Source organism: Stegodyphus dumicola, chromosome 12, assembly GCF_044657685.1.
Source record: "Stegodyphus dumicola isolate Sdum_Otavi_A_Nest chromosome 12, ASM4465768v1".
Classification (NCBI taxonomy): Eukaryota; Metazoa; Arthropoda; class Arachnida; order Araneae; family Eresidae; genus Stegodyphus; species Stegodyphus dumicola.
In genome coordinates this window covers 80,222,955-80,249,648 of record NC_140779.1, presented here as the reverse complement: position 1 = coordinate 80,249,648, position 26,694 = coordinate 80,222,955, and the positions used below count along the sequence as shown (strand labels likewise).

Genomic DNA, 26,694 nt, shown 5'->3' with positions numbered 1-26,694 from the left:
TATTCCAAAGGAGCTCTTAAAACACTTTTTGTCAGGTAATGTTTCCCGAAATCATGTTACGAAATAGGGTTCTCTTTTTAAGTATTAGGGAACCTGTAATTCGTAGTGCCCTGCTTCAGAAATTGCAGACATATTATTACAGTAATAGTAAACGCTTCTTTTAATAGCTGAAGTGTCGTATGTGGTTAGATCAGAATCAGATTCTTCAGAAAAAATTCACTCAACTTCTAACCTTTAAAAATACTGAGAAATTATCTACAAGCTCCAGTAATGTAGCGATAGAGTAGCAATACATTTTGAATTCGAGTTCTCGCTTAATAGCGTCACCTAGGAGAAATTTCAAGCAAAACTGTAAGAAACTGAGAGGTTTTTAATAGTTTAAATTCCTAGGCTAAGAATGTTATTGACTAACGATTCTGTTGTTAAAAATTTAGTATTCGAACTCTAATAACTAAAGGTAGTCTATAGTGATGAAAAATATCTATCTTTAGCACTATAATTACTATACTGATGTATTTCTTTGTGAATGATAAAAATGAACAGAGGCCTAGACATTTTATCAGTGTCCAGATCTTTTTCAAATGGACTGAATGGTCAAAATATTTGACACCACTTTTTCTTCAACACTGAGTCAACAACTGAACACGGTCCTATAGTGACACAGTATCCAGTAACTATTATCTCTGTGGCTAGTATAATAATGCGTAAGACGAAGATTTGAGTTATTTTGGAAACGAAGCACGATCATGGATGCAAGAAGACGCTGTTCCACAGTTAATGTTCTAAGCTATTTCATGCAATAGAATTTTTGATGTTTAGAGAGTGGTAGTTAAAAAACTTCAAACGGCTAGAAAAATTCTAATTGGAAAATTCTGCTGAAAAAAAGAGGTGAGAGGCTGCTGGCACAAGCAGTTCTGCCGCATATCAGAAAAACTATAAGTTGCAACATTACAGCTCAATAAAATCCAGATGTTTACAAAGCAAACTAGAATACACAATATGATGAACTTTGCAAAAGAAAGCTTTTTAACAACAGGAGACCATGAAGGTGCTTGATACCATTGATAAATATGTAAACACGGTTGCTATGGTCCCAGGAGTATAAAATCTCAAACTCTGATAACTAGTAAAAGATTGCTTAGTTCGATTAATATCGATTCCTATTACATCAAACAAGTAACAGGATCAGCATATGGCGAAAATAGAACGAATACATGAACCTTTCTTTAAAAAATATGTCCACTTAAATTGTGGACGTAGAATTACGTTTCTAGGATACATTTTCTTGGGTGCTATAGGTCTCTTGATATGTCTGGAAACGGCTCATCAGCTTATTTTAGCACCACAAAACCGCAACTTACTTTATTCTTGTCGATCGCATACACTCGTTTATATCTGCGATGTTCCCTAATGTGAAAGGACAGTTTCAGCAGGACAATGTACCTTGTCCCCAAGGGGCACGCTTGATTGAATTCAATCTGCTTTCATGGCCAGGCTAATTATCTGATCTCACTCCTATTTAGTACCCGTAGAAGACCATTGCAAAGCTTGGGAATGCCAAGTATGAATAAAATTGCAGTTGCTATGATATCAGAGTAGGACAGTTTCCCTTGAACGATGTTAACATGTTATTGAGTCTATGTTCAGAAGAATATTAGCTGTGATCAAAGCTAAAGTTGGATGAACGTCTCAATATTTTTACCAATTAGTGTAATATTTACTGATCTAAAACATTTTACTGTAGGAATGACGTTCTTTTCTGCCATTCCGGTCTTGGCTTAGTGCTTAATAACTCTCTTCCACCAACAAGAATTTCACTAAAATATCCGTGTGGGGTATTTTTTCTCCAGTAGTCTAGTTCTATTGCTGTTAGTAGTCTACAGAGATACAGAAGATCAGATTTACAGAGAATATATATTGTTGCATTGTTGCGTTTTTTTCTTCTTTTCTGACACCAGTTGTTACGTTATTTTCTTCTTTTCTGACACCAGTTGTTACGTTATTTTCTTCTTTTCTGACACCAGTTGTTACGTTATTTTCTTCTTTTCTGACACCAGTTGTTACGTTATTTTCTTCTTTCACGTTCGTACAGGGTTCGTGTGGATTTGGAGTGAATAACGACGACACTTGATGGTGAAGTATCAAAACACACTTTATTGGCCAGTATTGTCAGGACAGCTCCAAAACACGTTTTTAGAAACGTCGATGAATTACTATAAACACACTGATACGATCAGCGACACAGCATTCAAGTTATCAGGCTATCACGGTGGAGACAGCTTCACGGCAAAGCATTAGAGTACAGCTCCCGACTCTGCTTGGTCGTTCTCGGAACTCCACGTACTCTCGAGACTCACCACGCTACAACTCGCGATGCACTCGACGACACACAGAGCACAGCTCCCGACTCTTCGGTTCAGTCGTTCCCGGAGCTCTCTCGACGATGCACTAACCGCGATACACTACGAGACTCTTTCGGTGCACTCGACGACCCACTCAGCATTCGCTGCCCGGCTGTCAACTCGATCGACTCCGCAGGGATTGACTCACTACACGAGACACCAACTCGATACTAACTATCTTGCACTCGCACTCTACACGAGGCACACTCTCTGACTCGCCCTCTCGACGAGGCACTCACCTTATAGGGTCCATGAGGTGTTGCCCCGGATAGTTGCGGAACCTGGACTAGACCCTAATAGTCTAAGTAAGCCAGATTCTACTCTCAACTGTCAACTGTCTTCTATCCAAAGGCCCATGATTTTAATATAAATCATATAGGTATAAGAAATATACTTGTAGGTAAAGACGTAAGAAATTGAAGGCATTCCTTCTATTCGCCTTTTCGGTGTAGTGGTCAGGACATCTAGTCAGCAAATTAAAATGTGTGAAGTTCGACTTCGGTTGAAAGTCAGGTTGAGTTTTCACGTTCTGTTGTTTTAAAAGCATAACGACATAATAAAGGAAGCATATTTCAATTCCTATATGATGTTTTTACTTTGTTCAGTAGACCAAAAATTCCAGTTACGAAGTTTATCATACATTTTGTGACGCAAGCGCAAAGAAAGCTGTTATCTACTTAAAACTGAATTTTTGCCTATTTTTTGTCAGTGATTTCAGTTTTCTTCAGCCTATTTTTGTTCAGTTCAAAAAATAGTTTTTTTTCTAGCTCTTTATTCATTGATTGTTCGTTTTTTATTTGTACACTTTGCCGCACTCCGAATCAATGTTTTACAAATTAAAGAAATGTATGATAAAAAGGTATAGAAGTGAGATCAGTTCTGAATTTGATAAAACACTGCAGTCTAAATGCGTCGAGTAAAGCCTTCCTAGAATAATCCCAACCATGAACGCAAATGTATATGCGTAATTCAGTTAACTTATTTGCTTGTGTAATGCTTCGATGGAAATTATGTGCTGTGAATTAATGAGATACTATAGGTGGCGCTGTGGCTACAAACGAAATTCGTTAGTTAAGCCTTATAACTTATCAAATATTGACGCACATCTTGCTGCGTGAGAAAATGTATTGCTTCATGAGGGAGCGCAAAACTTGTAGTGCTATTATTGAATATATTAGTATCACAAGATATGATTCATGCAACTCTTTGTAACGGGCGCTAATTCTTGAAGCATCGTATGTGAACTCTGCCAATTTCATGAAATAAGAACAAAACACAGACCACATACAACCACCTCTCTGGTTACGATGAGAAAGTTCATGACCTATCATTGTTTGGGGCCACTGTGAGGAATTTCAGCCATAATTTGGTCGGTAAGATTTTAAAGTATATTGAATTTATAAAAATTTGCTGATGATTCTAGTAAATGGCTTGGATTTTTTAATTCATCTGATGCTGCAATTCACCCCAATGCGGTATGATCCAAAATAGAAAAGTTTACATATTTGAAAAGTTTATTATCTGGTTCCGCATGTAATTGTGTAGCTGGTTATAGTTTAATCTGAAAAAAATTTTAATATGCGTATTGAAAATTTAGAAGAGAAATTTGGTCTTAAAGATGAAAACCCTGTGATCAGTTAAAAATCTGTGATAGAAATTTATGTAGTTTGGATGTTACTAGTGGTTCATACAGCCAGATATTGTGTAGAGTCATTAGGTTAATTGGAAGCAGAAAAGATGAAAAATATGCAACCGCCTTCGCCGGGAATCGAACCACGGACCTCTGAAATACCGGATCAGTGTGCAGAACGACTACACCACGAAGGCACGCTAGGGAAGTGGGAGAAATACCTTATAATTGAATCTCATAACTCTTAAATCGTTACCTAAAGATTTATCTCTTGAATTTCGTAGGAAAATATCATCTAAGAAAAATATTGAATCAGTAGAATTCAACCCACTATATAGATTAATAGCTCAAAATTAATAAATATGTGACTACTGATACAAAACAGGAGTTTAAAAATTATAAAAATAGATCAACGTTTGCATTTAATACTTCTGTTAAGAAAATTTGTAAATTTTGTAATACTTATAATAAACACGATTCTCTTGAATGCATGAAATACACTAATGAATAGAAATGAAAGCAGATTTGTGTTACCGCTGCTTTAAAAATATAGGGCAGTTTACTGTAGAACGAGTATTGTAAAATTTGTAAAAAATCAACCCATAATAAACTTTTTTATTTCAATCACTCAGTTTTGTTCAATTGCAAAAATCAATATAAACAAAAGCGAAAGATTTGTCGAGTTTTAATTGATTCAGATTCCGAATTGAGCTATTGCTCAAGAGAGCAAAAAAATTAAATTTGACTATAAACGAATAGTAGAGTTGGAAGTTTATTCATTCAGGAAATAATCAGGAAGAAAAATAATTTCTTATCAGTTCCGTAACTTTCAAATGTAGGACTGATCTGTCAAATGGCATATTTATTGAGGTTTACGTAACAGATAAAATATCATGGACCTTACATGGACCAGGTAAAATACTGCATGATCCAAGCTAAGTTCAAGGTCATCTATCTCCTTTCGTTATAGAATTTATGGGAAAGCAAAAGCATCAGATTAATGAAAGAAAACTAAGCCTTTTAATCGGAATGAATTATTTTGGTTTGTAGAAACAAGACTAAAAAGAAAAATATCGGATGAATTATTTTTAATTCCGACATTGTTTGGAGAGAAGTAGATGAATCAACAATCCTGTTCAACATTCAGGTGCTTTGCCATCTAGAGGAATTGTTTATGAGAGACAGCGGCTTATCACGAGAAGATTTAGAAGCTACTGAACTACGTTTTCGAAAACGGAAAATATACCCTTATAATTTAGCGAAAGAAAATTGGAACTTAAATTCCTAACTACTAAGCAGAGGATTTGGAAGTTAGAAAACAAATTGAAACATAATGAATGGTTATTTAGTGAATACAGGAAATTAATTAATGAGCAGTTGGAGACAGGAAGAATTGAAAAATGTGCTAATGCTCCTAATTGCCAACATGAAAGGGATATGTTTTGCGCCTCATAATTGGAGCCTCATAAAACTGTTTTGCGCCTCATAATCATTTAATTCGCCTTGATAAGTGAACTACTACTGTGCGTATGATTCTTCGTCTAAAGACGAAGGTGCTAAATCTTTAAACAAATGTCTAATTCAGGGACCCATTGTGTATAGCAATTTATTAGATATCATTTTAAATTCAGGTTGCACACAACATAGCCTTTGGGACAGATATAAAAAGTGCGTTTCATTCTATTTTGCTTGATGAAGATTCGAAAAATTATTTAAAATTTATTTGGTTCGGTAATGATGAAAATTCGTCATTTCAAGTATGAAAAATGTCACGATTGCCTTTTGGAACTTTTCAATCACCTTTTATGCTTGCGGCAACTATTAAATATCATATAAAGAGGAACATAGTGATGTTGTAGAAATGTTAGATAAATTCTTGTGTGTAAATTCTTGTTCATCATGAAAGCTAATCTCGTGCCTTCTGCATGGAGCCGTATTCTCAAAGATACAAACATGCATCTTCGTAAAATGAAGAGCAATTCTGGAGTTTTGAGAGAACTACGGATTAAAAACTGAATAGATAGTAAGGAAAATAATTTAAATAAAAACTCATCAAAAATTCTAGGCTTGAAGTGGGATGCAGATCAAGACAGTTTACGTTCAGATGTAACTCAAGTCAAGCAATTACTTAATGAGCAGAAAATAACAAAAAGACACATTTTGCAAACTGTAGCTAAAATTTATGACCCAATGGGATTGGTTTCTGCATATGTAATTAGAGCTAAGTTTATGATTCAAGAATTACGGGAATGTGGTTTTGATTGGAATTTCGAGGTATCTAAGAAGCTACGAAGGAATTCTTGACGTGTTAACATTAATATTCCGAGAAGATACTTCTTATGGGGGTAGAAGGAATGAGCGTAATAATTTGCATATTTCTGTGCAGCAAATATTAATCCCATTAGTCTGGGCGATAGCATTCTGCTTTGAAAAACCAGCCAACTACCTTTCATTGAACTTAGTAAAATTAACATGAAATATCTTATTTATAATTATTCCTTTAATATTTCTCGCCAGTGTAAAAAAACTCTGTACACTGTGCTTCGAAGTATATCGAACGTCGGTGTACGAAGGATTTAGATATTAAGCGCCTATTGTATAAAATTACCTGCAAATAACACGATTCTAGAATTGCATGAATAAAGCAAGTCAAATTATTGTTAAAAATAATGATAATCAATAAACCATGTCAAATTTTTATCAAAGAAATCTTTACAGTTAATAAAGTCTAAAAGGTTGACGAAAAGTAACAGGGAAACGAATGACTTAGTAAAAGATGTATCTTCGTAAAAACAGGTTTGGAAGCTATGAATACGTGAAGGTAGCTGGAAGCTCAGAATGGATATTCCGTTAAATCCACGCAATTATTTCCTAACGAAAATGTATTTTTGCAGAAATTATAAAATAAAAAATGAAAGCTAAAAATTTCTGAAGTTTTTTTCCTTAAACGTATACATATATTTTGGGATATGGATTTTCATTACGTAGATGCAAAGTGGGAAAATTTAGTTCAAGAAATAACCGCAAGTGTATCTCACGTTATTTCATTGAAATCACACGACTATTCATGTTTGAACATGTCTGAACTAATATGTGCGTAAATTTCAAGCAAGTAGGGACAGGTGCGTGCTAATTACTGGAAAAGAAACAGATTTGTACTCTGGAATAAATTACAAATTTAGAAAACATATTAATATAAATGTTTTTGTGAAAATCCAAAAACGTGTCTTACTGGAAAATATTAGAATTGTTGACAGCAATATGTGTTTAAGATGCCATGATAAATTCGAGCGTATTAAATGGCATTAAGAGACTGTGGCCAGCTTATATATAATAAGTGACAACTGGAAACAAACAACTCAGAACAGTAGGCTATCGTTAATATGCAATGCGATGCGCTCCTACAAAAGAAATAATGTGAGCCTGATGAGAAAGATTTCTTCTAAATATGTGCACGCACAGTCGCGATTCGCTCTGCATGGACAAAATTCGATTCCCAGTCAGATCACCCTATCTTTTCAACTGTTAATTCCCTGAGATTGAAAATTTCTTCAATGATTTCTACATAAGTGTTGTTCAACTTAATGTGACAAAGATAACCATTAGTTCAGGAAAAGAATCCTAGGGCTACTTTCAGAAATGGAACCACTGTCCATTTCGGCGTGGGCACAAAGGAAGTATTTGAAGGCAACTCTGCGCACTAGTATATAGTTCCATACTTCGTATACTTTTAAGAGCGTATTCTGAGAATTAAACTGCAATTTAAATTTTACGTCTTAACTCATTTTACCGTTAAAGACTATTCTAAAATTACTTACAATCTATTTAGGTATTCTATATAATTTTCCTGACGGAAAATTACTTTTAGCAACAAATTTTATACTATTTAAATTATAAACTCTAGTCTTAAGTTTTGAAATGTTTACCAGACTTAAAATCCTGTATGCGTAGTTAAGAATTTAACTAAAGATATGCGTTGTAAGCAGTTTTTGGATATTGACGTTTCAAATGATATAAATATCTGAAATTAATAATTCAGCCTCATACATATAGCTAAAAACATGTTAATAATTAATAATGAGACACAAATTATAAATGGCGATTTATGCGCTTGTGTCTGCCACATCGGCAAAAGATCGAACGTTGTCAGCTTAGTATCCTAACAAAATATAAACAATAGTTTAAACTTTATGGATTGAAAAGTATTTATGCGCGTATAAAAGCTGTTAATTTAAAATTTTAAACATGAAACTTTGGGTTCAATAATTTAAATTTATTATACATCTCAAACAAGATTTTTTGAAATGAAAAATATTGTTACTATAGTTTAAAATTTCAAAGGAAACCTGAAATTTATCTTTTCTTGAAGATTGAACTGGATTAGCTTTCATGAAGGACTTCCTAACGGAAACTGGCCCGTATTCACGTTTCATGTTGTATATAGGAAAAATCAAGAAATCACCTCTGTAGCTAGCCAGTTTAACCTGTTACCTTGAACCTGGTACAGCTGGTAGTGTTCAGCAGTTTAATCTGCTAAGCCGCTGATGGGCTCTTTTTCTGAAGAATAGGCATAAAATGATACATGGTGGTACGAGGGATGTTTTTTTTCAAACTCCGATCGCAGAGTGTATGATGGCCAGGCATGCGGCAGGTGGTTGGTGTGCGTAGTAGGAGACTACGCATCTCCCCCTCCACATGCTCTTTCACTGATAAGTTCAACATGCCATTTCCTGTTGAGTTGCAGTGACGTAAACATGGATGTCGCTATTGATTCTCTCGCTAAGTGTTATTCGTTTCTTGCAGGCAGAAGGGAACAAGGCAGCGGAAATTCATCGAAGAATGAGTCGAGTGTATGGAGACAACTTTATGAGTGATGGCGCTCGTGAATGGTGTCGAAAGTTTAGAGATGCCCGAACTGATGTGTATGATGAAGGGGGTCAAGGACGCAAGTCTGTCGCTACAGACGACATTGTTCAACGAGTTGACCAATCGGTTGAGGAAAATTGAAGATTCACCATAAGTGAATTATCGATGAAATTCCCGAAAGTTTAAAGACCTTCCCTGAACTCTATCGTTACTGAATAGTTGCGCTACAGAAAGGTTTTGCGCTCGCTGGGTCCCACAGATGTTGACTGACAACGACAAAACTTGCCGAATGGCTGCAGCGTTGGAGTTTCTTGACCGTTACAATACTGATGGAGAAGAGTTTTTGAAATCCGTTATGACAGGTTCAATACGACATGGGTTCAATATGACACGCCCGAAACGAAACGATAATCACAACAATGGATGCACATAAATTCTCCATGGAGATCCACAAAATTCAAACGAACCTTCAACAACCGTAAGGTCGTGGCAACTGTTTTTGGAACCAAAAAGGTGTGTTGCTTGTGGAGTGTGTGCAGCCTGGAACAACAATTAATGCAGATCAATACTGTGAAACTTTGCGATGCTTACGGAGAGCTAGTCAAAACACACGAAGAGGCATGCTGACTTCTAGAAGTGTTCTGATCCACGACAATGCCCATCCTCACAGCGCTCGTGTAACCCAACGGTTCCTTCAGCAATTTCAGTGGGACATTTTCGAACACCCATCATATAGTCCCGACCCATCGCCGAGTGACTTTCATCTTTTCTCCCTGAACTGAAGCAGCGGGTTTACGGGCAGCGCTTCCAAAATGACGTGGTGCTTAAAGAAACCGTCACAACCCACTTCCAGTCATTGGCGGGAACATTTTATGAAAAGGATATTGCAAAGTTTGTTCACAGATATAACAAATGCCTCAGTCGTCAAGGTGATTATGTGGAGAAATAACCTGTGTTGTACATTACTTTTGGTAATAAAATCTTTTTTGTATAATCACCCGTCTTTTCTTTATAGCTCATCGGAGGTTGAAAAAAATAGCCTACGTATTTACTAGATGCCTATGCCACAGCATTACAAGAATGCAGAAAACAATCGCTAAATGTGAAAGTTCAGCTAGATATACTCTTCGCCAGCAGTGGATATTCAGTGGTGCATATCAAGAGACCAACGCATGTATTTCTCTACAAACACCTAATCCAAGGCAGTAATGCCAAAGCAGTTAAAACTTATATAAGATCCATCACATATTCTGATTTTGGAAATCACAGTGTATAAAAGATTTAAAAAGAGCTGGATTTACACACTTCCACTTACTTTTCACCTCTTATTAAACAAATGTTTCATAACACTGATAAAACACTCAAATTTTAGGTAATAATAATAGTGCGTTATAAATTAACATTTCATGAATAGATTATTATTTTGAGGAAAGAAAAGAGTAGGAATAATCTGAATCTGTTGATCATAGTAACCTTATCATTCAGATTTACTTGAAAGGGTTATTAGAATTTAAAAAAAGGTTTTGCTTGGAAAATACTTTAATTAATTCTTCTTTTGGGTTAGCATTAATGTATTTCGGGACTGTAATGAAAAGAAATTTTTTTAAGGTTATAGAATATATAATTTATTCCATTTTAAAGACTCAAATTATTATGAAATACTCTGAGAAAAAGAGTAAATATTTTAACTAACCCATGTTTTTCTTGTTTATAAAAGAATTTGCATATTCAGAGTTTTGTATTGATCTAAAAAAATGCAAAGCATATTCATGGTCATGCAATATTAGAATTAAATAAACATAAATAAGGAAACGAATTCTTTAATTCATCGGAACTATTTAAAAATATTAAGAATTATTAGGTAGTACGTATTGTAAATTACATTTCTTAAATTGCTAAAGGACAGCTAGGAGTAAATTGTAATGGTTTGCTAGTTATGAAGCATGCAGTGCAACTAAAAGCAGAGAGCAGTAAATTACAGCGAAAGGGGGAATATTTAGAGCATATATTAATTAACTGGACATGCCATAATATTCAATAGAAAAAATAAAAACATCTAAAAAATAAGCTTACCTTCTGTGAGATTGAAATTTTCCAGTTACATGTCCTGAACCATCACATCCAGGTATTGGGCATCTAGATGACAAAAAAAAAAAAAAAAAAAGCCAGAATTACATACTTCTCTTTAAAATTTTATATTATTTTATTTAGCCATTAAAATTATTCAAATACGAAAAGATAAGTTAATCCATATTTGCGCAATGACGCATGCTCTGAAACTTATTAATATGAAACTTATTAATAATAATAAATATGCTATAAAAATAATTATAACTCTGTCACCAAAAAAGCTTCAATAGATTGTAATGTACCCGTCGATATCTATTAACACACAGCTACCAACTATTTTTGCTCTCAAATTGAAACTGGCTTGCTGTACTTTCTAAAACAATTTATGTTCTGACAAAAGCCTCCAAATCCTTAAGTAAATTCGATATGTCTTTCTGCACTTCAAATTTTTCCTATATATTTAATAGTCTTTGTCTTGTCTGTCAACAGTTGCAAATGTTATAATTCTCATGGATAATCGCACAGAATCTTGACACTTATTCTGATCAGTATGTAGGGTTTATATTTATTTTAACTAACATTTATTTTAAGTTTAAACTATCTTTCCTGTCAAGCCTTACTTTCCCCTGGAACTGCCAATGCCAGAATATGTAAATTTTAGTAGAACGCGCAAGGATTCAAATTATCAGCGGAAGTATTATGATTTAAATAGGAAGGAAACGAGTTCGGTGTGTGATATTCTTACTTCACGAGCGCGGAGGTAGTTAGCGAGAAGTTGCAGAACCCCGCGTTTCGGCCTATGTGCTTGGCGGAAAGTAGTGTTAATCGTTCAAGTGAGCTTTAAGTCTGCTGAATTAGCAGCGGTATTGTAAAACACGGTGAGTTAGTTATTTTAGAGAGCCTCGTAGTTAGAGTCTTGTCTTTAGTTTCTTTTCAGGTTATTATTTTTATTTGACCGCCGAGTTGGCGCAGTCTGTGAGCGTCAAGAGCACGCAATTGTAATTTATTACGTTGAATAAAAAGGGACTTAAACCCTTTACAAGACTCTGTGTTTTATCCAGTTTTTACAGTCACCCCTTGGTTGCGTGCAAGTTGGAGGCGCGCAACGTTACATTGGCGCCCGAACACTCATCGAACTGAAATGGCTGAAAATTGGATGGAAGCCGCTGGACAACACCAAGAAATGACAAGCCAGTTAGAAGGATTTGGATACCTGGTCCAAACTTTGTGAGCGTCAATCAAGCCAAACGTCCATTTCGACGGAAAAAATTCGGTGGCGGTATTTCTAGAAGGTCTAGAAAACCACTTTCAGCTCTACCCTGTTCCCGAAAGACAAAAAGTTGCCATCGCCTCATCAGCACTAAGAGGACAGGCCGCGCTATGGTGGAAAAATATAGGCAAATTTTTATTAGGGGAATTTGGAAGCCAGACATATACATTTGAAAATTTCAAAAAATCGTTAGTAAAGGCCTTCCCCATAGTGAAAGATCGCGCACGGCTGGAAGCCGAACTATATAGTTTCTATCAACGGGATATAGCAGAATTGACGGACTTTATTCTACGAAAAATCAAGCTAACGGATATGCTGTATGGGAAGAAACCCGATGCGGAGATTATTGAAATAATATTACCAAGATTGTTACCCGCTGTTCAAGACTACTTTGAAATTAGAAACCCAAGCACATTGCAGGAACTCTTCGAATTGGCGGTGAAGTTTCAAAATCGCAGAATAGCGGAAAAAGCGAGAAGGGAAACATATTCTCAAAGTACCCGAAGGAAATCTTCAAATGAGGAAACCAGAAATGGAAATCGCTCTTATGGGGGAAAAAGCTATCAAGCTAACGCATCGAAACTCGAAGGTCAAGGCCCAAAAAGAAAATTTGAAAATAAACATCCGCGTACCCAGAAGACACAGATTGAAAGGAAAGCTTTAAACGAGTAGAGGGGCCTGTGAAAGGGAGGGTCCAGACCCCGGAAGTTTTAAAAAAACCCTCAAATAGACATTTAAATACTGTCATCGTAAAAAACTCACAGCTACCAATTATACAAGTCCTGGTTGGCGATGTACCAGTAGAAGCCCTCATCGATACAGGAGCAGAAGGAAATTTTATGAGTGAAAATTTCTTCAAAAAAAATTTTTATAGGGTACGATTATTTAAAACCAAAAATACGGAAATTATAGCGGCGCAAGGAAAAACATGTCACTGCATCGGGAAATTATCATTAAACTTACAGGTAAAAGAGGAAAGTCTCAAAGTATTAATTTTTGTGGTGAAAGATCTGCAACATTCTCTTATTTTAGGTATGGAGTTTTTAAGGGCCGCGAGGGCCAAATTAAATTTTCAAGATAGTTCCGTGGTGTTGGAGATGGACCAGAGGGTGGTGGAACCTGTGGAGACACCGCAATTGGACCTTAGCCATCTGAATGACCATGAAAGGAAAGCAATACAGCAAGTGGTGAGTAATTTTTCTCATTTGTTTTCAGAAAAACCAGGAAACTGCCAAATAGTCACGCACAAGATTCAATTAAATGCCGAAAAACCTTGTAGGACTAAACCTTATCGGTATGACAAACAAAAAGACGTAATCATCGAAGAACATATTCAGGAGATGTTAAAGAATAAAATAATAACGCCCATAAATAGTGAGTACGCGAGTCCAGTCGTACTATGTAGGAAAAAGAACGAGTTTCCTCCTTCGGATAAAAGGGCTTGGAGGTTTGCTATTGATTACAGAAAACTAAATAGTATTACCAAATTTCCAGTTTACCCTTTGCCGGTTATAGACGAGATCATTAGACAGATCAAATCGACAAGATATATGTCTACTTTGGACTTAACGTCTGGCTACTATCAAATAGCTATGAGACCCGAAGATATACATAAAACCGCGTTTATAACAAAATCGGGCACTTATGCATTTTTACGCATGACTTTGGGTTATGTGGGACCCCATCAACATTCCAGAGAGCTATGGACATTGTTCTAAAGCCTGTCCTAGGAAAATCAACTTTAATTTATCTAGATGATATAATTATAACGAGTAGTACGTTGGAACAACACATTAATGATCTAGAACAAGTTTTTAAATTATTAAAAGAGGCCGGTCTTACAATTAACGCCTCAACATGCAAGTTCGCAACTAAAGAACTTAAATATCTCGGTTATAAAAGTTCGCAAAAGGGTATAGAAACGCAAGATTCAAAATTAAAAGCTATCAAGAATTTCCCACCGCCCAACACCGCCAAGAAACTTTCTTCTTTCCTTGGGTGATGTTCTTACTATCGGTCTTTTATAAAAGATTTCGCTAATATTGTTGAACCACTCTTAGTAATCAAAAGAAAGAAAGGTAAATTTACGTGGACAGCGGAAGCAAACACAGCTTTTGAAAGATTAAAAGAAGCGCTCATCAATGCCCCTGTTTTAAAATTCCCGGAGGGGGACGAAAACCTGGAAATTGCAGCAGATGCGTCAGACTATGCGGTGGGGCAGTTCTTATGCAAAATAGCCATCCTCTGGCATTTTTTAGTAAAACGTTGAATCAGACACAAAAAAATTATACAGCTACAGAGAGAGAAACATTAGCCGTATTAATGGCTGTACACAAATTTCGAGTTTATTTCGGCAAAGCGCCAGTAACAGTCTTTTCGGATCATGCGGCTGTTGGTAGACTTTACTCGGGGAAAAACCTAACGTCCAGGTTAATAAGATGGGCTTTAAAACTCCAAGAATATAATCTAATAATAAAATATAAACCGGGTAAGGAAAACAATGTAGCTGACGCACTTTCTCGTATAAAACTGGACGATGAAGGAAATGAACTTAAATGCGCTGTGTTGACTTCAAAAATTTTAGATTCTAGAGATACGATTATCACTGAACTAAAAGCTGATCCTGAATTTGGAAATATCTATGCATATTTGAAAGACCCCGAAAGCTTTGAGCACACAGATATCGATGCGATAAGAAATAGAGCAGAAAACTATGAAATAATAGATAATTTATTATTTTATACGAAAACAACAAACGAAAATCTTGAGTATAAACCAGTCATCCCAGCCTCGCTTCGATTAAGCATTTTGAAGGAATTACACGACGCGAAAACAGCGGGTCATTTAGAGGTCAGAAAGACTTAAAAAAGGGTACGCGAGGCGGTATATTTCCCGCAATTATACAAAATAGTAACTGCGTATGTCAGGTCCTGCAATCAATGTCACTTAATAAATGATATTAATTACAGCCCGACCGGGTACTTAAATAGCATTCGCGCTACATTTCCGAATGAAATTTTAGGCATAGATCTTCTTGGTCCCTTCCCCCAGAGCGAGTTAAATAAAAATCGTTTTCTTTTAGTAATAGTAGATCATTTTTCAAAATGGACAGAAATTGTTCCACTTAAACGCGCGTCAGCCAAAACAGTCGCAGATGCATTCTTACACAGATACATTTTAAAATACGGTGCACCGATCAAAGTCATTAGCGATAACGGAAAACAATTCATTAGTCAAATATTTGAAAACATGTGCAGTGGACTTGGCATACGCCATATCAAAATGGTTCCGTATAGACCACAGGCAAACATAGCAGAAAGAGTGAATAAAAACATAGTAAAAATAATTCGCAGTTACGTGAGCACACATCACAAGCGCTGGGATGGCTACATAAATGAATTAGCTTATGCTTTAAGAACGGCAAATCACGATACTACGGGAAAAAGCCCAGCAGAATTATTATTAGGCCGAAAATTAATTACGCCTTTAGATAAATTATTCTTTGTGCAACAAAGAGAGCAGGAGTTTAAACAAAAAGATGTGCAAAAGCTGATTGATCAGGCGCTTAAAAGCTCGGATACGGCAAGAAATAAGCAGAAAACATATTATGATAGAAAACGCCGTGAAGCAGATTTTAAAGTTGGGGATAAAGTATTGAAGCGGAAATTTTCCTTATCAAGTGCCCCAGACAATTTTACGGCAAAGCTAGCTCCAAAATTTGAAGGCCCCTATGTAATTCAGGAAATCAAAGGTGTCGTATTATATCTTAAGAACGAGAGAGGGGAGATCTGTAAAGCAAGTCCCGACCAGGTGAAAAAATACTATAATCCAAATGATTTTGAAATCCTTAAAAGTTTCTTGCAGGACTCAAGTCTAAACGAAGCAGAAGGTCCAGAGATAACAACAACTGTTCCACCACCCAAGAAGCAGAGAACGGAAGAGAGACCTAGCCCTTCTACAACCCGGACGACGGTATCAAAAAGAAAAAATAAAAAATTTCAAACTCCAGCATTTAAGAAAAACAAGAATACAGATGCACCGCGTAAAGAAACCGCGGTAAAGAGCAAAACACCACCTACAACGGATCTCAGGAGAAATTATACATCAAGGAGAACGCGCCCAGGACCAGAGAGTCAGGTGCCAGCAAGGCCGCCGTTCCGGAAACTGAAACGGCAACAGGAGGAACAAAAATACCAGGAACAGAAGAAATTCAAGAAGAACTCCAGACCGGAGGACATCAAGACCAGCCGTCCCATGGAAAAACGGAAACGACAACAACCAGACGATTACTCCGCCAAGAGGCCAGCATGCAGAGGACGCAAAAGAAAAACTAATGTGGACGACACTCGGAGGTCAGTAAGGAGAAGATTGACGTCCATGAAACCTATAACTTGGGAACAATATTGCCACAAAAGAATGACGGAGTTTCAAGCATCGAAAACTCAAAGATAAGTTAAAATCTTCTATAAAATTTTTTTTCTCTTTTGTTCCGAAATGTTATGCATAAGTACGAAGTTCTATGTTTTGACGAAAGTCAATATGTCTCGGTTGAGACTTAGTTTTGTTTTACTTTATTTAGCTAAGGCGAAAGTATTATTTTCTTTAAATACAAATATAAGAACAAGCATTTTCTGTTGGTCGAAAGACTGATTCTGTTATGTTAAAGCCAAAATTTGGCCGAAGATAAAAATAACTTCGTATTCTTGTATTAATAAGAATTTTAGTTTCAGTGCCGCCAGCTTGGCGAAGAATGAGTAAAATAAAAATTTATTTTCTCTTATTCATTTTATGGTACATTGTAAAAATCATATATATTAAAATTTTGTAAATATACGTAAATACTTGAATGTTATGTAAAAGTAGAATTTAGTCTAGAAGCATAAAATTCTAGATGCTAAAAGTAAAATGCTGAAAAGGAATGAATTCAAAATTTAAGTATTAAACTGTAGATAAAGTCATGCTTTAGAGCGAAAGCCTGCATGTTTAAAGATGAATGAGGGGAAAGTTAGAATGAATGTGTTTTGTAGGGTTCTCCACCTACACTTGAATTTTTAAGAATGTTAAAGTAGCTCATTGAGTTGTAGAATGTCGAGTAAGGTGTGTCTATTTGGTCGTTGAATTCTAACAAATCATGGTGGTTAGGGGAAGTGTTGTAAGACTAAAACACGAATATTCCCGTTTGACACCACACATGGTGGAGAGCCAGGGCAAAGTTAAATTAATGCTTGAAAAATTGAATGAATGTGAATTAAGCAATAACTAAGGAAAAAGAATCGTTTAAAAACAAAAATTTATTGTGTCAAGAAAGTGTAAATTATAATGTATTTAGAAAGATACTGATACTTATTCCTTCCAGATGCTGGAAGGAAAAGACCAAGATTGATTGATGAAGTCCAGGAAAAGTTGCTGTAAGAAGAGAGCTTTATAACGATCAACAGAATTTTAGTATACAATTTGTTACATAAGATTTTTTTTGTGTAAACGAGGTTCTCGCCAGTTAGTTCAGAATTAGAGAAACTTACAACAGGTCGTTTGTAGGACCTGCTTCCAAGTTTTCCAAATTCTGGCAGCGGCAAATGTAGGGTTTATATTTATTTTAACTAACATTTATTTTAAGTTTAAACTATCTTTCCTGTCAAGCCTTACTTTCCCCTGGAACTGCCAATGCCAGAATATGTAAATTTTAGTAGAACGCGCAAGGATTCAAATTATCAGCGGAAGTATTATGATTTAAATAGGAAGGAAATGAGTTCGGTGTGTGATATTCTTACTTCACGAGCGCGGAGATAGTTAGCGAGAAGTTGCAGAACCCCGCGTTTCGGCCTATGTGCTTGGCGGAAAGTAGTGTTAATCGTTCAAGTGAGCTTCAAGTCTGCTGAATTAGCAGCGGTATTGTAAAACGCGGTGAGTTAGTTATTTTAGAGAGCCTCGTAGTTAGAGTCTTGTCTTTAGTTTCTTTTCAGGTTATTATTTTTATTTGACCGCCGAGTTGGCGCAGTCTGTGAGCGTCAAGAGCACGCAATTGTAATTTATTACGTTGAATAAAAAGGGACTTAAACCCTTTACAAGACTCTGTGTTTTATCCAGTTTTCACAGTCACCCCTTGGTTGCGTGCAAGTTGGAGGCGCGCAACGTTACAAGTACCTGTTGAATTCAGTTAAAGCTTGCGGAAAATGACTTCTTATATTAACCATTTAACCAGTACCAGCCGATACATCACCAAGAATACCTATCTCTTAAGCATGATTTCTCCGAGTATTCGGCAACCTTCACGTTATGTCTGATTCTTATAGGATACTTATTCCTTAAAGATGAAGGAATAAGTATCCTATAAGAATTTTCATGAAAAACTGTTTATCCCTTTTTCTTTTTTCAGTAATGTTCGATCTTTCTCTTTGCATCTAAATTAGGGTGGAAATAACGGAACTTCGTTTTTTTTTTTTTTTCTTTTTAAATTTCAACTCCAACTTCAGAACAGTTGGGTCGTTGGGTTAGGTTGTTTGAACACGGCAAAGCCACGAAGGATATCTAAGAGGAGGGATATCTTCGTGGAAGACGTCGTGAGGAAAACGTGTTCGTATTAACATTACACAGGAGCAAAAACACGCAAACCAAACATGCATAATTCCAGCATGCATTCAAATATTACGTAGTCGTCCCAAACTGAGTTCTCATTTTTCATGAAACAACGGAGTAATTAGCAGCTTCTCTCTATATATATTGTTACAAAATTTTGTAGATATATAAATAATTTTAGCGAAGTTATGTTTAAAATTCTAGTAGCTTTTGTATAATGTAATATGCAAAGTCTGAAGGGAACAAAAATCTGTCGCTAAAATAGGCAGAGAAAGTTTATTTAACATTGAGATAAATAGCTATATCGCTAAAGTTGAGAGATATTGCCAAGTTGGCTTTGGTTTTGGTTAATAATCTTTTGTCAAATTTGGGTCGCTAAAAGTCGGCAAACTTGGCGATCATTTGGCGACATTTGTGTCCGATCCTTATATAACTTTAATTGGTATTGTAACTGAATAACTGTAGTTGATCCTTGTGTGTAACTGTAACCCGTATTCGGCCCTTATATGTAACTATAACCGTATATGCCTTCCAGTAATTTCGAGAAATGGAATATATTAAGAGTTTACTTAGCAGCCTAGAAAAAATTACTATATAAATCCAAAGATAGCAATTTCCGTTTTTTTAGTTCAGTTTCTAGTTCAGAGTTAGATCTCCATGTGTGTTTCGCTTTTTGCATTCTGTTCTGTTTAAAGTTCTTAGTAGTTAAAGTGCCTGATGTTGCTGTGTCACACTGAAAAGAGCTGTAAGAGTATTTTTGTGTCATTTGCGTATTGTAATGCATCTGATATTTTCCGTCTTCGTGGTTTATTTTATAAATGTTCTTTTAAAAACCTTAAATTAGAATGTCGTAATTGTAGTAGTTTTAACAGAAATCCCTTAGCTATCCTCATTAAGAAACAGGTTAAAAAAAATAAGAAAATCTGAAATTTTTTCACAGTAAGCTCTTCTTATTGTGAAAAAATTTAGAAACTCTGTCATTTAAAACCTTTAAATCTGCCTTTGGAATAAAAAGTAATTATAAAAACAAGCTTGAATAACTCTTTACTAAAAGGGGTTCAGTGGTTCACTTAATCCTTTATAAAAATCAAACGCAGCTGCTCTCATTATTGATAAGTGTTCAGCATATGCCATTAAAAATTTTTGAAATTTAAAGAATTTGAATTTTTATTATCTTATAAAGCACTGAAACATGCTAGAAGATCACTATATAGTTCATAAATTCAAAATTTGTAAAAAATTATATAAAAGATTATTTACAATGTCAAAAGAGGTAAGAATTTGTGCTGTCTTTTCATTTTTCAGCCCCAAATGCATTTTAGCATTTTAGTCCCGAATGAGCTATTAGGCTCGAAATGGCATTTTGCGTTGAATCACTATAAACAACTACCACTTTTTCAACGTAAATAAGGAATATGTTTTCGAAAGGTTGAAAATTAGAAAAGAATTTAATTTTCTTTCTTAAAAGGAATGTCGATTTTTAGTCAAAAGGGGCGTTAGCCCAGCTATAAGTTCCTAAACAACATTTTGCGTTGAATCACTTTTGAAATTGTTGCAAAATGTTCAAAAATATTTTCGTCCTGTATTATATTTAAAGAAATTAAATGATGAAGCATCTGCATGAATATATGCAGTTTCTCGCGCTGCGAAAAAACAACGGTATATAGAGCTATCAAATTTTGAATAATGTAGTCCTTCACCCGATCATGGGCACCTGGAAGCCCAAATTTTGAATTTCGAATTTGTTTTATTATCTATTTCATATACTGTAACACTCTTAACGAATTTTTGATCAACAAACTCAACGATTTCAAAGCAAACAGTGACAACACTGTACAGGAAAAATGCTTATATCTCCAGCGCATGAAACCGTTTGTCGGAAATTCTAAAGATATGCTGTTTTTAAATATTTGCTATTGAATCGAATTTTATGTGGCGTAAGCGCCAAGAAAGGGATATTTAATAAATAAAGTTAAGATGTTAATAATAAGAAGACAAAAAGAAGTTTTGTCAATCCATCTTAATAAGAAAACTGAACATTGATATGATGAATCGAGAAAAGAATGGGGTGGAAACAGAAAAATATATGCCAACACTTAACGGCGCATCGGGAATTCTAAACGAATAATGTTATGCTGCTTTTAAAATTTTTGTTAATTTTACTCTTGAACTGTATATGGCGTAAGTGGGAAGAAAATAATTCTTAATAATAAATCTAAAAAACAAAACAAAACAAATCAAAAAAAGGATTAGTAGAAGTGAGTAACAGCAAACTGGTAGACTGCGAGCTCATCGAGAGCATAAAAAGCTAAACAAGCCCTTTTGGGTGACACTTCCTAAATCCGAACTTTTCAGATTTTTTTTATTGTTTATTTTGTAGAAGATGTTCTTTTGATTTTAAGCATGAAAACTAAGAACATTTTACAAAAGAATGAACCGAACTGTTAAAAAATTTCATACTTCTGCCTTTTTCTTAAATTAAAAGAAATGAGTTTTAGACTTGAAGGAACTTGGGTGTTTAGATAAAACTTCAGAATGTGTAAAGTATCATGAAGATTTCTGAACGTATCTACCCATGACGAATTACTATTGAATGAATGAAGTTCTTGCTTGAACTGTTGAGGTAACAACAGCAATGACTTTCAAACCTCTAAAAAACCATTTATAATGTATGCAGATGTCAACTTCATCTTCAGTCATTCAGCGCTGTAGGGAAAACTGTGAAAAAAATGTTTCATCCAAACTATTTTTTTTTGTTATAAGAAATGACCATATTTCACTGTTTTTATTACTAACATTAGGTTATTCTATATATGCATTTTTATGTAAATTTAATTTTATTTTCAAATATTTTATCATTAGAAAAGCTTCTATGAAACCAAGCATTACATGTAGGATAATATTGTATTATGAGCTAAATTAGAAACAAAGAAAAGAAGTTGAAAGCTTACTACATAAAGATAAAAAGATGTATTTTAAATACTTTTTAAATCAGCATTGAAATTACTTCTGAATTTGTCTTTAAAATATGTTCTCAATTTATGTAAAACTATATTTTGTTTTAATAAGAAGTGCGTGTTTGACCCTCACCTGAGTGGTTCAGAATCATTTTTGTCTTCTCTGTTTACCATTTTCTTGGGTTTATTCGCCCTAGGACAGCCTGATAGACTGCGATGTGATGAATAATTTCCAGTAACGTGGCCAGAACCATCACATCCAGGAGTAGGACATCTGCAATATGTCAAAAAAATCAATAATATCTTATGTTGTATTATTGATGCAATCATACTTATAAATACTTGGGATTTAAAAATAATATAAATGAAAGTTCTAAGTATTATTATTCTAAATAAGTATTTTAGTACAAGTCCAGTACCAAAATACTTATTTAGATGTAATGGGGAAAAATCAAATTTTATTTATTCCTATATGAAATGACGCAATGCAACTATGTTATCATGAAATAATATCATAAAAAAAACCAGTATCCAACTTATTTATATCGCTATAACAAGAGTTTGATGGGGATGCCGCTGGTTGACGCAACAAAGGGTACTCAAGTTATAATCAAACACGTTCTAAGATTTAAAACTGTTTAAATAATAGGAAAGCACACGAGGGAAAATTTCTGTAGAGTGCCTTCCTGAAAGGCGTTTCAAGGGTATCAGCTTGTATATGGTTTATTATGGCTTTTCTATAACTTCTACTTTCCTCAACTTCTACTTGAATGTAAATAAGCATAAATAAGTTTCTAGTTGCTAAATCTCCTAGAATGTATTTGACAGCATCAGATTGGTCATACTCTGTTTCTGCTGTTGCAATTTAACTTGCCGGTAAAAGTTTTTTTCTAGCCAATATTCATTCGTAAACGTTCAGTTAGGGGTGGACCAAAGTTTAATCTAGACTTATTTGTTTTGTACTCTGTTTTTGATCAATTTGAACACGTGTTTCTACTGGGTTTTATTGTTCCTGCTAAATTTACAGTTTTCTAATCATCAAGCCAGCGTTTGTGAATAAATAATTTTTTTAAACTTCTACCTTGGTTTGTACTATTATTACTAATAAAAAGGCAGATGGGACGAAAAGTGATCTCACGATTTCTTTTAGTAATTTGATATTTCAAAGTTAATAGAGTATTCGTATAATCTGTTTCAGAAATATATTATTGTTCGTTAAGGTTTCGTAGCATAAGTGCTTCGTAGCATAATACACATTGTCCTCGATGTCCTTCCATAAAGGAAGTAGAGTGTTAAATTTGATATTAACAGCAGAGTAACACTGACAAATATGTTTTTCTTTTTTTAAGTTAGATGTCACATCTCGGTAAAGTGACATTCATATAGGAAAAAATATTCAAGTGAGGCTGAGAAAGAGATCATCCTATTGAAAAACTGCATCAGGGCCATATCCTTCCTCCAAAAATGGCATAAATCGTTCTGATATCACATACAGCTAATAGTGGCAACCTAAGTTCAGAAACAAGAATTACAAAACTTTGTCTTCTCCACTGCGTCAAACATAGTCACTTTTGGTGCGTTCCTCTTGCGCTCGACTATGATGTGTTGTTTTCCTATCCTCGTGCACTCACGTTATGGCAATTGATATTTCCATTGAAATGGGATACGTGTCATTAAAGACTACCTTTTCATGGAATCCGTCATAATTTTATCATTCCTGCATTTCAGTGTAAAAGTTTGTCATCCGATGCTAATTTTTGCAGGAGTAACTTATATGGGATACAACGCAGATCTTTTGTAAAAATATATGCCGTACTGTGGGATGAGTCAATTTCACGTTCCTCCTAGCTTCTCTTGTCAACTTCCATGAAGTTATTCGAATATAGTCCTGGGCTCCTTTTGGAAGCACGGCTCCAATTTTGTTCATTGTCTCTTCAGACACAACACCTGAGGGCTTCCTGATCTCTTTGCGTGGCACAAACAGCCAGTAGATTCAAGATGCTTCACACAGTGAGAAATACAATTTCTCTGAAGTGCACATTTAATGGAGTTCGTTCGAAAATGTCGCTACTCTGTTACGATAGATGCTATACAAAAATATTCCAGTACGTGAATCTCTTGCTTCGATGTCGCTATCATGAAACACTATTTCAACTAAAGCTTCAAACTGCGTTTACCTAGACAATATTACATAAAAACGCTTGCATGACCTTGCATCTTTTTTCTTTCTGTGACTGACCGTTTACTGCTTTTAGTACTCTCCCTAGAGGATTTTATTTTGTTGCATCATTTACTTCTAAATTTTGCCTACATTTTGTTATGAACGTGCTTGTCTTTTTAACAATACTATTCCATCTTCAACATTTTGATTTCAAGCAGTCTGGAAGGCATGCAATCTCTTGTTGGCATGAAGGTTTGGATTCCATTTTCTGGCACGTCTTAAAATAATTTTGAAATGATTATGTTAATGAAATGTAAACATGATCAAAATAATGTTTTTCATTGCAAAGGGACTTCATTATTCATCAAACAAAATAATGATATTATAAAATACCTAAATCTGTTATACTAAAAATGAAAATAGCATGGCTGCCAACCTTGCAATACAAAAAAACCGGAAAGTTTTTGAGGGCTGATAAATTAAACTTAAAACTAAATTTATAATGTATAAATCTGGTGAGGAAGCTAATTATGACATGAATTTGAAGTAAATATATTAAATTAAAATTCATTATTCCGAATCAAATACTAAATTATGTGTTTTGTGATATTATTTAATTCGTTGGCTTCCTCATAAATTAACACAACACCAAAAGTTGAAGCGTATCAGTATCGGTGTCTTTTAACGTTCTAACACATCAAGAAAGTAAAGTGTGGATCTTTGAAGATGATACATAATCAAGAACGGTGAAAAGAAAACGAGCAATGAAAAAAGTAAAGTATGCTGTTTTCTTCAGAAGTTTAGGACTAATAAAATTTTCACATTAGAGGTACAAAAGACAGTTATAGCTGGTGCACCAGAAAGTATCTTCTAGATATTATTCAAGAAGTGGATAGTAAGGTACTCATGCTTCATCACGATAATGCATCTTCTTATTCAACAAGACTGGCAGTCGAATTTCTTGAAGAAAAATAAATCAAAGTGGTATAAAATCCTGTCCATTCTCCTTATCTTGCTATTTGTGACCTTTAGCTATTTTTTAAACTAAAGCAAAATTACTTGGCCCTCGTTTTTATTCCGAAGATGAGACTAACGAAGTGATAAAAGGATATCTTTCATCGATTACAAGAAATGGATAGTTTGAATCATTTAATCTTTGGAAAATTCACCTACATAAGTACATTGATATTGAAGGGAGCCACTCTGAAAACACATAAGATTTGGTAAGTTTAACTTGTACCATATAGTTGTATCTCGAGAATTTGAGAGTGACCCTCGAATTATTATGTAGAGTAACTACATGGATTACAAATGACAATTCATATGACTATTTTTAAGCGCAGATGACGGTGCTCTAAGAATTATTATTCCTATAAAAGGCAGACATTTGAAAAACGTTAAAGTCTTAGCTATTCAGCATAAGCCTTTAAACATGGTAATTATTCATTTTTCAAACAAAGAAGAACTATAGAAAATAATTTTCTTAGAAACATATACCCGTCAAAGGTATTCATTTTCGAAATATTGTCTACAGCCGATTGCATGAGAGTGGGCTGCGAATTTTTAACTTCGGACTGGCCATCCCTTTGATTGTTGCTCTTAACATACGAAGAAGTTGTCCTTCCTGGACTTAAAAATAATTGAATTCGTACATTATGGTTCAGTACAAATTTAGTTTATATAACGATCCACTTCATGTCATAACTGTTAGAGTCTAATATTAGACATAGGTCCACCGAATTCTTCGTACAGTATATACTATTATAGTAGCAATGTGTGTTGAGTTTACTTCCATGTATTCGTACATTATGGTTCAGTACAAATTTAGTTTATATAACGATCCACTTCATGTCATAACTGTTAGAGTCTAATATTAGACATAGGTCCACCGAATTCTTCGTACAGTATATACTATTATAGTAGCAATGTGTGTTGAGTTTACTTCCATGTATTCGTACATTATGGTTCAGTACAAATTTAGTTTATATAACGATCCACTTCATGTCATAACTGTTAGAGTCTAATATTAGACATAGGTCCACCGAATTCTTCGTACAGTATATACTATTATAGTAGCAATGTGTGTTGAGTTTACTTCCATGTATTCGTACATTATGGTTCAGTACAAATTTAGTTTATATAACGATCCACTTCATGTCATAACTGTTAGAGTCTAATATTAGACATAGGTCCACCGAATTCTTCGTACAGTATATACTATTATAGTAGCAATGTGTGTTGAGTTTACTTCCATGTATTCGTACATTATGGTTCAGTACAAATTTAATTTATATAACGATCCACTTCATGTCATAACTGTTAGAGTCTAATATTAGACATAGGTCCACCGAATTCTTCGTACAGTATATACTATTATAGTAGCAATGTGTGTTGAGTTTACTTCCATGTATTCGTACATTATGGTTCAGTACAAATTTAGTTTATATAACGATCCACTTCATGTCATAACTGTTAGAGTCTAATATTAGACATAGGTCCACCGAATTCTTCGTACAGTATATACTATTATAGTAGCAATGTGTGTTGAGTTTACTTCCATGTATTCGTACATTATGGTTCAGTACAAATTTAGTTTATATAACGATCCACTTCATGTCATAACTGTTAGAGTCTAATATTAGACATAGGTCCACCGAATTCTTCGTACAGTATATACTATTATAGTAGCAATGTGTGTTGAGTTTACTTCCATGTATTCGTACATTATGGTTCAGTACAAATTTAGTTTATATAACGATCCA

General features: G+C 34.8%; 1 protein-coding gene across 9 annotated transcripts in view; it reads right to left on the bottom strand.

Annotated features, from left to right (window-relative positions):
* The window catches only part of LOC118187366 (uncharacterized), a 554,527-nt gene that overhangs the window by 26,455 nt on the left and 501,378 nt on the right, over positions 1-26,694 (bottom strand). For all 9 annotated transcript variants that reach the window (XR_015038239.1, XM_085806623.1, XM_085806627.1 and 6 more), the window contains 2 exons: positions 21,905-22,045; positions 10,972-11,034 (listed from right to left, as the gene is read on the bottom strand). Coding sequence is in view for 8 of the 9 variants with exons in the window: in XM_085806623.1 (XP_085662749.1) it covers positions 10,972-11,034; positions 21,905-22,045 (204 nt within the window). In the remaining variant the exon portion in view is untranslated. The remainder of the gene's footprint in view (positions 1-10,971; positions 11,035-21,904; positions 22,046-26,694) is intronic.